This window comes from Cinclus cinclus, chromosome 1 (genome assembly GCF_963662255.1).
Source record: "Cinclus cinclus chromosome 1, bCinCin1.1, whole genome shotgun sequence".
Taxonomy (NCBI): domain Eukaryota; kingdom Metazoa; phylum Chordata; class Aves; order Passeriformes; family Cinclidae; genus Cinclus; species Cinclus cinclus.
In genome coordinates, this window is record NC_085046.1 from 68,078,578 (window position 1) to 68,093,604 (window position 15,027).

At 42.0% G+C, this 15,027-nt stretch overlaps 1 protein-coding gene across 2 annotated transcripts in view; it reads right to left on the reverse strand.

The window, feature by feature from the left end:
- Nucleotides 1–14,104, reverse strand: part of CDYL (chromodomain Y like) — a 102,750-nt gene extending 88,646 nt beyond the window's left edge. For both annotated transcript variants that reach the window (XM_062491951.1, XM_062491864.1), the window contains exon 1: nt 13,785–14,104. In XM_062491951.1, the coding sequence (XP_062347935.1) occupies nt 13,785–13,808 (24 nt within the window). In that variant the 5' untranslated portion in view covers nt 13,809–14,104. The remainder of the gene's footprint in view (nt 1–13,784) is intronic.
- Nucleotides 14,105–15,027: the final 923 nt, after the last annotated feature.

Sequence of the window (15,027 nt, forward strand, 5' to 3'; positions counted from 1 at the left end):
CCCTTGGATAACCATATTTTAAACTATTTTATGTTTTCAAACTGCATACAAATGCAGAATTTGTAATAAGTATATTAAATCTTTTTAATAAAATTGTCTTTAAAATGCTGAATACATACTCTAGTATTTTGTAATAATATTTACCATACAGAAATAATAAATTTCTTAATTATTACCTATACCTAAATAATTGAGAGAATATTTTTACTTAATATAAGCAAAATAAGGGGCTTACATACACACAAAGAACTGAGGACATTGGATTTGGGGCACTTAAAGCACTCAGCTGCTTTTTAAACTCTCATTTACCATCTCCATGTTCCTAAATACCTCCATAACACAGTACTGGCCTTGTAGTCTTTAGTATTAATAGATGTTTTTCCTTCCTGACAGTTTGTTATTTATATATTGGAAGGACTTAGAGAGCAACGCAGTTTACTTTCCTTATCAGTTTTCCCACCTTCACATAAACACACTCAAAACGAAAATAATTTGCTCCTGATCGTGAAACTGAAACCAAAAGTAATTAAAGCCTAAGTTTTTCTACCCAAAAGATATTGACAGCACTTGTACTCTGAAATTTAATTCCACTGGAGTGGCTAAAAATAATCTATGAATATCAGCATTTTAAATGAAATGCAGCTTAAAGCGAGCTCAGCTACGAGGAGACATCCTGTCCCATCCCACTCCCTGCCCACTGCCCACTCAGTGAATAACCAGAACACTTAGAAATTAATTATACTTTTTAACTACACTTGTATGTCACCTGCATTCCTCCAGCTGGATTTGCACAACAGCCTCGGAGCATGTTACAGTATAATCAAGGTGGACAAGGAAAATCCAACCTTACACTGCTGCAGAAATTTCATTACTTGCATAGCACATTAAAGGTAATAAGTTTCACCGAGCTTTGCAACTGGTATGGTGAAAGTAAAATTCAGGGAATCATAAACGTTTTGCAACACTGAGTAGTAACCGGAATCCAAAATTCTTGCAAGCACGAGTTTGCCACTTTCACAAGAAATGGAAGGGTAAGCAGCCACTGAAACACCCAGCACAGCGCCTTCAGCTCTGACCGCTGCTCCTCAGCCCATCCCGCACGGCTGCGTGACCTCAAGGTGGAGTCTGGGGACACGGCTCTGAGTCAGCTCAAGCCATGGGCAAGAAGCTGTGCAGTTGCACAGCAAGTCTGTTCAGCGAGTTGATCCAGCTGAAAATTAAGCTTACAGTTTGACAGAGGTTTGGGGTTGTTTTTTTGGGTTTGTTTTTTTTTTTTTCATTTAACAGAGCCAAATCATTGCTACAACCATCCCCCCCACATCTAACCCATTTTCTCCTGTCTCTCTTCCAACATGCCATATATTCCTGTCTCTTCCCTTGAAGTGGCACCTCTTGGATTTCAACCTTGGCCAGTCAATAAATTGCCAGAAAACTATTTCTGTAAAAGCAGTGGGCAACGTTCAGCTAGGCAAGTTTCCTTAATGAGCATTCACCTCACCCAGTGACAGAAATTGGTGTGGGTGCAAAGGAAGGAGGAAGAATGAGTGGCTTCCTGGAGAAGACAGTGGCAGCAAGCAAGGCTTGTGGCACCTAAATTTGTTTAAGCTCTAGAGAAGAGAACACCAGCAGGCTCACAGTTGAAAATGGATAAGGAATACAGTCTCCTAAATGTTAAATATAACACCATTCGAAGAAACACTAAGGGAAAAAACAATACAAACACAGTCAGGATACACAAAGTTTTCCCCCTGGTCTCAGGGCTTGCTCACTGAGGCTGTTTTTTTTGTGGCCATCACTAAGAAGCTCAACAGCTCCAAAAACCTTCCATACCTGCTTTGTCATCCTGGCAAGTACATGTACAGCCATGCACAGAAACAGGCTGAGGAACTGCTTCAACCAACCAAACATTTCTGAGCCAGAGTTTTTTGTTTGGTTGCTTTGAATGATGCCAGATCAATTTTCCAATCCTCTTAAAACATGGCCAAGCTGCTGTTGTAGCTCAAACAGAAGGAACAGCTGAGTGATCTGAACAAAGACTACTGAAGTCAATCATAAAGTGCAGCCACCCAAATACCTTCTGAGATTTAATATAAAAGGAAGTAAAAACAATTATTTAAAAACATAACTTGATCAATTCTTGTCACTCAGATAACAAACCTTAGCTTACACCATACTAGTTCAGTGCTGTGCCTGAAGTCTTTATGCTTCAACAATACAATCCCTGAGCAACATTCACCTACTAACACAGTTTACAGCCCCAAGGGAAAGCCTATAATGAATGAAAAGTTGGGTATTATCCTGCATTAGGATCAGAAGACTGTAGAAAAAGGAAGCAAAACCTTACTGCTTAGGAGGCCACATTTAAGTATATTTAACTTAACTGACTAAATTAACCCAATTAGCTTCTCTGTATTTTTTTTTTACAGAGGAAGGGGATAAAGTCTATGACCTTTAAGAGAAATTTCACTTAAATGTCTGAAGGGCCTTCTGGTCTCAAGTCCTCACTGACTGCAGACAACATCAAAGATAACACTGCCTGCAAGTTGAGTACCTCTCTGTGATTAGCCCCATGAAAACCAAACCAAACATTGACATAAAAGCGGACAAGTCTGTCTGTAGTTTGTACTTGAACCACAGCTTCTCTTTATCAGACCCAATTAGCCTGCTCTAGAACTTTTTTCTAAGATCTTTTGACAATATTTACTTGGGGGAAAAAAAGAAAAACAAAAAAGAAAAAGGCTTTTTTCAGCTTGTGCTTTGGCTCAGGGATTCAAACTTTGTCAGGAAGATGAGCAATCATCTCTGAAATACCGAGCCTGAGTGATATGCTCAATGCTAGACTGTGACAGAGAAAAGAGAGGATTACATTTTTTGAGATGGCACTCAGGTGTCCTAATGATGAGAGCCTCCATTTTCACTCAAAAACCCCTGCCTACCCATCCTTCTACAAAAGATAAAGCAATTTTAACACATAGGCCTTTCTTCCACTACATAACCAAGTTCCAGATTCTTGCAGAAAAACAGAAGACATCCTTATTTTACAATCAACAGACAACTAATTCTATACTGAAAGCGTCCTTTTCTGAGCAAGTTGGATGGAAAAAGAATTTTCTGGTGGTTTGACTGAAAATGAGAGAGGCAGGTATTGAAAAGACATCGGGAAGGTAGAACTCAAATATTGGACAAAAGGGGGAAATTAATAGAAAAGGAGCATTAATTTAGCAAAAAGCACAAGATAAAATTCCACTGGTTCTCTAGTCAAGCACTATTTTCTTCTTCCCCTTCTCATAATTTACTGTCTCAGTATACTAGAATGATCACTCTCATTAATTGCCATTATTTTTGCTTGACAGTAAGAATGCTATAGTGAAGAAATTACTTTGTGTGCGGGCAAGGAAAAGTTCTGTTACATTTCTCAGCTTTGATTAGCTATATATATGCTCAGGTGTGAAGGATTTAATATTTTAGAATGAACTAGTTTGTAATTACTTAAGCAAGGAACTTATAGTAGGATAATTCAATTAATACTGAATATATTCAAACTACACACACCAATAAAGAACTTCACATTTTACAGACCAATACCAGCATTATGTTAAACTAAGATGTTCGCTTGTACTTTAAAAAATACATCTCACACTCCTTAAGTATAACTTAACTGATAGCTGTCCATCATTGCTTTCTTTCCATAAGTATCTGAAGGTATGAAGAACAGAGCATAGCAAGTGATTTTATCTCGATAAATATAGGAAAATAATATGGGTATAGATATAAATGAATAAGAGTAAAGTTTCATCTGTCACTATGAGTGGCTCAAAACCTAACATTCATGGGGACAGAAACCACATCATGTCCCAGTGCTCATTCTATCTCCCCATTAAATCCATGTTTTGTGGCAAGCAACAAATAACCCCCAAAACACCATCTTATTCAATATAGTTGTTCGGCACCACACCAGTTTCAGGGCAAAACTGAACTTAAAATCTAAATCAACCTCTGTAAATAATTTGTTTGAAAGATGAGGTGTTTCAATGATTTTCCTCAATAAGCATTTAAAATAAAAATCCTATAAAAGACCAGCAACCGTGTTATTAAATCTTTATTGTTATGAAAGTAGAGAAGCATGGCACAGGTTGCATACACCTGTGATGTGTATCCTGCTGGTGAAAAAATGAACAAGATCCCATCTTTGTATAGTTTTCAAGTTTTGTTAAGTCATAATCCTTTATATGCACTGGGTTTCTGCAGTCATGGACATAAGCTGTCAAATCAACACCTGCTTGATGCACCAGCTTCCATGTTTTAACAGTCCTACAATATTACATCTCAAAGAAGCATCCTCAAATGCAGTGATTTCCATCTTCTCATTCAGAACTTAATATTTTATTCTTGGGTAGTTTAAATAAATAAGCACAAACCTCAGGAGAGCTGATGAGTACAATGTGGGAGAGAGGAAAAACAAATCAATTAAGGAGCTGCCCTGATAAAAGAGAGCTGCCTCTAACAGGAGTGAAATAGAATCTGAAACACTGACAGATCTTTTGAATCAGGAAGCTAACCTACTTGCCTTTGGCATCTGGAAAAAAATTATTTCTTGGTATTGATCATTCCTTGATGACCTGGGTAAAAATAAAGCTCATTCCAATGTTAATTCTCTGGAAGCCAATGCCTTCATAAGTCATATAATGATAAACTTGTCCTAGACTTCCATATTATATTGTCTTATGGAAATTTTTTCAGATTAAAACCAAATAGAGATCAAGTGTCCCTTTTTCCTCCCACTCAACACATTCCCTTTTGTACAATCAAATCAAAAACCAAAGCACATAACAGTAAGCATATGAACCAGACAAAGAAGAGAACAAATTTCAAAGCTGGGTTTTAACCTCTCTACATACATATATTACAAAAAACCTGATGTGCACCAACAGTTTAAATTTTCTCTTTGAAACATCTGACTTTGCTATATCACAAGTGAAAACTGACTGACTGCTCTAAAACTGCACTCCATTAAATCTTCTGTTATACCTGGGAATGCTTGGACATCTAGTTAGTTATTCCTTCAGCTGCAAAAGAGGGTGGCAAGCTGGGGTTGAAGCATCATTTTCAGGAAATTAGGAATTGTTTTGCTGGAAATGCTCACTCAACCAACAAGTTCCTTCGAATATATCTATTTAGCATAACTATATTTACAAACTAATTCCACAGAAAAATACACTAAGAACAAAAGTTCAAGATTCTGTCTGACGTAAACATCTCTTACTTTATGTTTCTTGGTTTTTAGAAAGCTCTTCTAATCCAAGACCAAGTTTAGTCCTTATCTGTGACCTAAACAAGTGAGGAAAAAAATGTGCTAGTCTTGGAAACATGACTGGCCACCTAAGAATTATGTTATAAAGTAATTATATGGCAAAAAGCCTACAGTGGAGAAAAAAACTATGTTTTTTTCCCCTGTTTTCAGAAGAGTTTTCCATCAGTCTCCCTAATTTTATATATTGTACTTCAGTTCAATGTACTATGGTTTATACTTACAATGAGATTAATTCCTAGAGATATTATTACAAGTGCTATTACAATTTGTCTTATTTTGTGGGCACATTCCTCTCTCCAGATTTTCTAGGCTGACTGTACTCACATACAGCTGCCAGCTAGACTTTATTTTGGGATACAGACCTTAAGCACATCAAGTGTGTGCTGAAGAATCTGTAGGTATCTAGAGCATATACTGCTGATGACTTGAGGTTTTACACAGAGCTAGTGTTTGTTTTTTTTGATCACATACACTAACAACTACTTCTTGAAAAATCTGAGTTCAAGTTAACACAGAATTCAGGAACAACAATGTATTTGCGGCCTGCAGCCACAACCCCCTGGCAGATGTGCACAGGCAATGAAGGTGGGCTCTGAACATCTGGGCAGCTCAGGTTATGCTGCCAGTATTTTATAACCAAGGCTAAAATCTGCCTTGTCCCAAGAAAGACAGCCATGACAGCTGCCAATGACTACTGCTGTGCCACATTTCCCATTTTTTTGCTCTACAGTAAGACATTATGGACCTGTGATAGGAATCAGGGTGCTGAACTGGATGGATCTTTTGTATCAGCACACAGAGCCTTACACTCCCATTATTTCTTACAGACACAGTCCTAGGTCTGTTGGTTGTGTCAGTGACCTCGCCCCTAGAGTAAAATGGCATTGTCACACTGTAGTATCACATTCTGTGTTTTATACATAAATAGAACTGGGGAAAATCAGGTGCTGAAATCAAAACACAACAAATGAGCATGATTTAGCAACTAGCCAAATTATACTCCAATTAACTCTCACAAATTTACTTTGAATTGTTTTGCACCCTACATCTAGTTATTAGTAACAAAAATGTTATCAATATCCTGACGATGCTTCATTGAAGAACTGCATTTAATGGAAGGAACTTCATAAATTACAGACTTCTGAACATCCACTGAATACAAACTTCAACACATCAGAATCTTGAAAGTATTTTGAAGTTGATATATCTCCATTTCAACACTCTTAAGAATGCACCTCAGTGGTTCCCCTACATACGTATTTACAAAATGTGCATATAACATTTTTCTGTGATAAATACATCACACTATACTTCCCACAACTTGCTTTAAGCTGTGGCATCTCCATAGTAAAGCAAATTTTTTTTCCTTTTTCCATAAACCAGGCAAATTTCCATAATCTGGTATTTTACAGGAAGTGGGGATGCTTAGAGAAGTCTTTCGATGTCTGCAAAATGAAAATCACAAGAAGAGAAGAGGAGAAGAGGAGAAGAGGAGGAGAGTAGGAGAGGAGGAAAAGACGAGGAGAGGAGGAGAGGAGGAGGGGAGGAGGGGAGGAGGGGAGGAGGGGAGGAGGAGAGGAGGAGAGGAGGAGAGGAGGAGAGGAGGAGAAGAGGAGAAGAGGAGAAGAGAAGCTCCTCCCTTCCTTTTCAATCCAGGATATTAAAAAAACAAGAGAGTTTTCATTTTTTATGCACTACTATGACAATCAGTAAAGAATGAGCATTAACACTTAACTTCCTTAAAAGGTGCAAACTTAAAGAAACTGTGGGGGCAGAAGAGTTAGAGAAGCACAACTACAAACATGGTCAGGCCACTTGAAATAGATACTTTATCTTTCCCCACAAAAGAAATGAAACAAACCCTCAGACTTAACATGTCCAAGAAGAAAGATCTGATCACAGCTTTACTAATTTATTTGCATGTACTGTGATAATAAAATGTGAAAACTCACTGAAGAATCGCAACAAAACTGAGTTACAGTAGTTCCACTATTCAGGACAACTAATTTACAGTCAAAAGATACTTAGAAAATAGATGCTTTATTTTGCAATTAATCCTACTAAAGTGACTTTAAAGTAACTTAAAAATGTAAATCTATGATTAAAAACTTCTTTAATCCACATCTATCCTATGTATTCATACATACTAATAGACACTTAGAAAAATATCTGCCACAGGTCACTATTAAGGAACATGTAAATCTTTTGAGGATGTTTATGGAAACAGTAAATATTTTTGACTTTAGAGTGTACTGAGCCAGTAACATGCCAGTTTTCTTTTCCTCTAACTAATATGGAGAGAAGTTCAAAGAAGTAATTTCAAAGAGCACAAAATTCTTGTGTGTAAATATTAAAAGATCATCAGAAATTAGAAAAATTAGATTTCTTCTTACAGAGATACTACAGCTCTGGAAAATACAACTGACAACATAAAATACTAGACTTATAATATATTTTCTGGACTAACAACATACTGCCAGAGAAACCACATGGTATGTTTAATATGTGAATTATAAATATTTTATTCTGAGATTAAAAAAAATCAACCCTGTATTTATTGACCCATAATATCTATCACGTGGCATCCAGCTATTCAAAACCTCAAAGGCACAGAAGAGAACAGGGAGAGACTTGTGCATCCCTTTTTACCCTGCAAATACAGTTTGTGGAGCTTGCACTTCCAACAGATACATGAAAATAATACGCTACCCAGTAACAGCAGATTTGAAATTTCTTACAGAAGAATAAGAGTGGCATTATAGGGCTGCTTATCTGTTATATCCAACAGATCGGCACATCCAGTTATCACATATTCTGGCTGAATAAGATGAAAGCACAACTGCTAGTAACTTGTTTTTCTCTACTGCTTTGGAACAGATCAGAAATGCTGCAGCAGTCAGGAAGAAATGAAGCTTCACCTACTGAGAGGTCTAAAAGGGATGCAGCATCACAGATGCTGTTCCAGCTACACCAACATTCCTGAAGGACAAGGGACTGTGGCGTGTCTCATTAAGTTATTTGTGTCCGATAATTTATCCTCATTCAAGAGGTACTGAACGTCAGCAGAGTGGAAGAAACCTTCTGTGATAGTAGTCTTGCAAGTTGGAAGCAATTGTTCTGTAACTCTAAACGTGACTGGCACTGCAGTGGTAAATCTCTGACTGACCAAATAAACTCAAGAAATTAAATCACAGTAAAAAAGACAGAACTGTGAAGGTTAAGAATTATCACATGCTTCATGGATGAAGTATCTCTTTCCCATTTTCTTTCCCTTCCACAATTTTTTTTTTGCTATGATGGACATGAGCAATTCAAAATAACACAGAAAAAATTAACACTTTTTTATTTTACTATACTGATTTTATACACATACATACAAAGGAGTTTTGTGCATAAAACCTGCTAAGACATCTCCATTATCTGTGAACTGTCAGCATTCCACCCGGGACACAGAGGTTCATTCCTTTGCTCGCATGTATTTGAGCTCACCATGGGAGCAGCCCCGAGCCTTGCCAGGCCAGTGGCACCATGGAGGGCAGGGCACACTGGAGGAAACCCCAGGGGCACCTCAGACACTTCCCCTGCAGCAGCACCAGAAGACAGGGCACTAGTCCTCAATCTTGTCCAGAGTTCTGGGGCTAATTGAGCTGGTGAAAAGCAGCTTGGCAAGGGACATGGAAAAGTCAAGTTTCTTGCACTAAATGTGATGGCTCCATTCCTGCAGTGTTCTTGTATTCGTGCTCTGGTTTAAAGAAGTGGAAGTCACCCACGGAGGATGAACAGCTAATCCTCAAACTCTACTTTAAGTCAGATGTGTAGTTCCTAAGGGGTGGAAGCAACACAAACACATCTGATGTAAATTCCCAATCTTACTTAGTTGGGTAGGGTCAGTCAAGCAAATTTAAGTCTTTTACCTCTCCTGAAACAAGCAGTAACATTTCCACCAGTGGTCAAAATAAACTCATAAAAACTCAGGCATTACACCTCAGTGACTGTAAGACCCTCTTTATGAAGAAGATCTTTAACCAAGGTCTTCGGAATCAGCACGTCAGAAACAAGCAGCAGAAGATAGATCCCAAGACATACTGACTTCCTGCAAGACAGGTTGAATTAAAACAACCCATTTCAATGAGGAAAAAAACTGCCTGAACAGCCAATTCTCATTTGTTAATAGTAATTTTTCATCAAATAGCCATAAAAAACTACAACTCTGTAGCTGAATACTGTAGATAATGGATTTACCCTTTCAGTTACTTTAAGTAAAACAAATGTTTAAACTTTCCAGTAAATGCACACAAAACACAATGAAGATTCGATCATTGTAGTGTTACTAGGGCTGTGAGAGAAACTTTGGGTTTAAGTGAGTTTAATTTCTCTGCAGTATCAAATTTTCGACAAAATGACAGCATTTGTCCATCAGTTTTCTACACTCTGTCATTTAAAAAACTAGTATACTAAATGAAGAACAGCCCACAGGATCACTTTTTTGACTTGTGGCCACTACTCTATATACAAAGCTTACATTTTCTTGGAATACTTGTCTTTGGGCTTACTTATTAGGTGATTAAACCTGACACATAGCTTAATGCCAGGCCATAGAACTTCAGCCAGTTGCTCCTGAAATTTGTTTCTCTACCTGTATAATTTCATGTCAAAGGCTTTAGTTCTAAAGAAATCAAAAGTACTGAATCATCATTGGAAGTGAAGTATCACCTTGAGAATGCTAGACACCACTATAAAACAACACGTGTTTTTTGCAAGGCAGTGGAAGAATTAGAAAAAAAATATATCTTCCATTCTGTAAAACATACAAAAATGTATAATTTTTACATACAGGACTTTCAATATGTTAATCTGTAATATTTAAAGGAAATTGGTTAAAACACCTTAAAACACTAGGTCTTATGACCAATGCCAAGGTTAAATTCAGAGCAAAGAAAAGGCATCAAGGCATAGGTACACCAACAAAGTTCACACAAAATGTTTTGTTTACTTATCAGTAAAACCCAGCAGAAGTGTTTTGGTATGAGCAGCTATCATGGCCCAAGCCTAGCCTGAGTTACACAAATGGATCCAGCGAGCCATGTATATATATTATGGGTGTCAGCTGTACCAGCAGCTCCCAGAGGAAAGGCAGAAACACTCAGTAATTTGACTACATACAATGTCTAACAGCAGAGAACTTCACTGCATTTCTACCTCACCTAATACAAAAACAAATTATTAAACTTTATGAGAAAGAGACTCTTCCAAACCCAGCACAGATTACTAGCTGTCTACCGACTTGGTACATCTGACCTGCTGGCTAGTGCACACAGCGCTCCCATAGAGCACTTGTACAGAATCATCTTAACATTTCATCAAACAAACTTGTCATGCCAACCACAGATCGGGGTGACTTCAATCCCAGACACCACTTGCCAGAGTTTGCCAAAGGCGGTCAAGGGATTTGACTGCAGAGAGAGCAAACATAGCTGGCTTCCAAAACAACCTTGGAAATGAGGTCTACTTCTAATTACTACAGTGAAGACGATAACAAGTAACAATGTGAAACAGGTTGGTAAGCCAAAGGAAAGCTGTCACAATGAAGAAGGTAACCCCACCATTTTTGCAAAGGCTGTATAAAGGATCTTTCAAAAACCACACTAACAAATTGCAGCAGGCACATACAGAGAGAGGTGCCATAAGATGCCAATGCCTGTTGAAACAAACTTGGTGAAATAAAAACCTAATGCACCTGTTCTTATGTTTTCCTTCACCTGTCTTGTTCACCAGCTTCTGCATGTCTGTCCACCTCACTAACAAATGGGTTGTCCCTTGAAGAAACAATTTGCAAACAGAAAATCTGTTATTTGCCTCATCCACAAAGGCTGGCAACATTACTGATTGTTTAATTTTCCATCAAGAAAAAAAGAGTCTCTTCAACATCTGTATTCCAGTTAAAAAAAAAAAAAGGTGGGTAGTCATCACCATAACCTCTAAAATGCATGGGAACAAATGACATTGAGGATACACAGCAGCCAGACCCACAATCACACAGCCAGTCCATTAGTAGATTTCAAGGTCTTGATCTTTGAATTCCAAATCACTTGCCTACATAGAGATTAGCTCCCTCTCTTCAGGGATGACATCCAGAATAAAAAGAATCCCACAAACAAGTGAATCCACTAAGATTTTTCTTTCTTTTTCTTAACCTTCATTTTCTTGTAAGAGGATTTTTCATTTGTGTTTTGGAAGAATCATGACACATATCAGCAGAAATAGTTGGCATTCATACTTGAGCTAACAATTGCAAATAGATTACACAACATTTTTTTGATCAAGACACCAGATCAAGATCCAGAAGAAAAAATGGAAGCATAACAAATGGCACCGGATTTCAAACACCAGATTCAAACAATATTGTATGGCATGAGTTATAAATAAGACAACCATGTCAATAACATAGGCAGTTGACAAAAAAGTTTGAATTACTTAATAATTAGCATTTCAGGTCAACTTGCAGCAATGTCCTTCCCAAATTAGTGCTCACTATATTTAAATCACTTATTATTTTACAATTTTCTCAGACGTGGCTAGAAAATTCATTATAAGACGAAACTTGTCAAAAACGAGCAACAATTTAGAAAAAAGAGGGCTTGACCACATACAAGTCCAAAAGCATTAACCATTTTGGCATCTTAAATAAACTTTGCACTTGCACGATTAAAGAATCTGCCTGACTTTTAAAATTTAAAAGTATCTCTTCAGGTGTTTTTCAGGAACGGCATTTGCACAATGGTCACAAGGTGCAGCCTGCCCAGAGGACAACTGCGCCCCACAGACTACTGAGCCAACAAGCCAACATTTTGAACACAATTTAAGAGATCCAGGAAGAATCATGCACAGTGATCGTTCTTAGCCTCCCTCAGCCCAATACCCAGCAAACAGAATTTTCCTGGTCATTTCTTTGCTCCCATCGCAACCAGTATCTTATTGTCCATCTTTGGTCAAACACAGCAACGTAGAGCGAATATGGGCCGCAGCACAGTCTACAGGCCCAACTCCACAAACCCAACAAAACATTTTCCAAAGTCAAAGCAAGTTTTTTGGCAATCCCTTGAGAGGCAGAGTGGCTCCTAAATTTCTCTCCTACTTCCAGGGATGATCCCTTCTAGATTGGCGTAAGCCACATTGTGTGTATGGGGAAACTTGCCGAAGCAATTAGCCGTGATTTATCTGTCCTGAGAATACAGGCCCTTGGTCTTCTTTCTAGTCTATCAGTTCAGCACCTCTGCTTGACAGTCAACTTGCTTAAAATACAAGCTCACCCAGGGCACCTTCCACGGACTTCCACAGCATCTGCTCACCAATGGCATCACAGATGTAACTCCATTAGTGAGAGATACGAGTGCACCAGCTGTTCAGTAAGACATCTTCTGTCAGGTGTCCTGAAGGCTATCTGCCTCCTCTTAACCTCAAGGGTTCCAGCCTCTGGATATATACTTTTAATAAATCACCGTCTGGATGAATATTAACTATCAGATAAGAACATTTTTGGTTTTGTGAGGCCACTTCTCTACCCAAAAGAAAAGAACAGCTCCAAAACAACAATGGCTTTTCACTCCCAGGGATGACTTCTTGTAAAAATAAAAACAAGGAAGTTCAATCCAAGAGGACCATGATGCTCTTCAGTTAAGGGCAAGGATGTGAAATCGACACTCCTAAGATAGGAAATTCAAAGTTCGGCTGTCACCTTGTTCCCTTCTTCACCCCAAGACCTCCCTCTCCCTTCAGCACAGGCTTTGATCACCTCCCGAGCGACGAGTGAAGGATGGCGTGTCAGAGCCTTAACTTTCAATCTTTTTGGCTTCTCTCTCGCAACCTCAACCCTATCGTTGGAGCACGAAGAGCCGAGGAGTTTGAATTTTAATATTTTGCACCGCCGCAGCTTGCTGTACGGCCAAGGCACACGATGGTGGCACAGGACTTTGGCACGGACACAAATCTAAGAGGAAAGCCCCTCTGCCCTCCTCCCCACCCCCCGGCCCGGACAGAGGCAATAACTCGGCTTTGCTCACATTTTAGCATAGCGCCGGGCTCGCACTTCGACGTGCTCACTGCCGGGGCTGTCAGAGCTGCTAGCCCCATCCAGCACCCCCCTTCTCCTGCCGGAGTCAAAGTGTTGTGTGAACGTGGGGAAAGGACTGGCGGGGGGGAGCGCAGGCCACGGTAACACTTTGCCGTCTCCTCCGTTCAGTCACATTTCCGTCCTCCTCCAGCAAAACTGGGGAGGGAAGGGGGGGCGGGGGGCCAGGCTGGGCACACACGCAGGCGCTGGGCCCAGCGGGAAGGGGCAGCAGCCGCGGCAAGTGTGGGTGACAAGCCCGCCGGCGCTCCCGGGGAGCAACAAAAACGCTCTCGGGTGCGGTGGGGTGGGGTGGGGTGGCCGGTGGGGCCGGGGGCAGGGCCGGCGGGGCTCGGGGGCTCTTACCTCGTAGAGTTCCTCGGAAGCCATGCTGTGGGAGCCTCACAAGGTGGAGTTGGGTGCTGGTCTGGAAATACTTTTGTTTCAGTTGGTGTCCGTTTGGCCTCCTCCTGCTCTTCTCCCTCCTCGTCTTCTTCTTCTTCTTCTTTTTCTTCTTCTCCTCCTCCTCTTCCCCTCCTCCTTCTCCTCTTCCCGTCCTCCTCCTCCTCTTCTTCCTCCTCCTCCCTGCGCGTCTCTCTCCAGCGCAACTAGCAGCTCCGCTCGTTAAATGCCAGTGAGGTGCTCCTGTTCCTGCCCCTGCTGCTGCTGCTGGCGGCGGCGGCGGCGGCGGGGGGGGGGGGTGCGCGCACGGCAGCTGCGCAACTCGCTCGCTCTCCCCGCTCGCCCTCGCGCTGCCCGGCGCGCACGCACCCGAGCGCGCGCCCGCGGGAGCACGCAGCGCGCGCACCCGCGCGCACAGAACTCACGCGCGCGCTCGCCCCCCCCCCCCCCCGCACCCCTCCGTCCGCCGCCGGCTACACTCGCTCGCTCCCTCCCCAGGAACACTAATCGAGCGCAGAGAGGCAGCGCCACACGCGAACAGCCGCTCTCCGCCCCGCCGGCTCCGCCAGCCGCCACCCCCCCTCCGCCCGGCACCATCCTCCTCCTCCTGCTGCTCCTTCTCCTCCTCCCCCCACCCCATCCCGGCTTTGATCTCCCATTGTCTGCTCAGCTGAGCCCGGCGGCGCGCGGGGGGCGGCGGGGGCGCGCGCCCGGGAAGCCGCGGGTGATGGGAGCGGGAGGCGGGGGAGGGGGACGGGGGACGGGGTGGGCGGGGGGGGTGCGCGGGCGTGGGATGCGCCCGCGGGACGGGCGCGGAGTTCGGAGCGGGGCGGAGGCGGGAGGACGTGGGGCCCCACGCACGTGCAGGGCCCCCGTCACGCCCCCGAGCCCCCGCCCGTGCCCGCCCCTCCGTGACCCCCCGAGCTCCGCTCCCCCGCGGGCTCCGCCATCGCCCGGTCCGTCGCCCGTCGGCAGCGCCTTGTGTAGCGCGCCTGCACGCGCTTCTTCCCCGTCCAAACTTCCTCGGCTGGATGCCTTTGCCGTAAAAGAAACTAAGCAGCCCTCGACGGTGGCTGCCAACACCGGATGTGTGCCTTCCATCTCCCGGCTGACCGTGTTTGCCAAGCCGGGAAGGCCCTGCCAAAGCCTCCGTGGGATGATGGGCCAGCAGAAAGTAGCTGAACTGTTGACTTGCTTATGAGTCCAT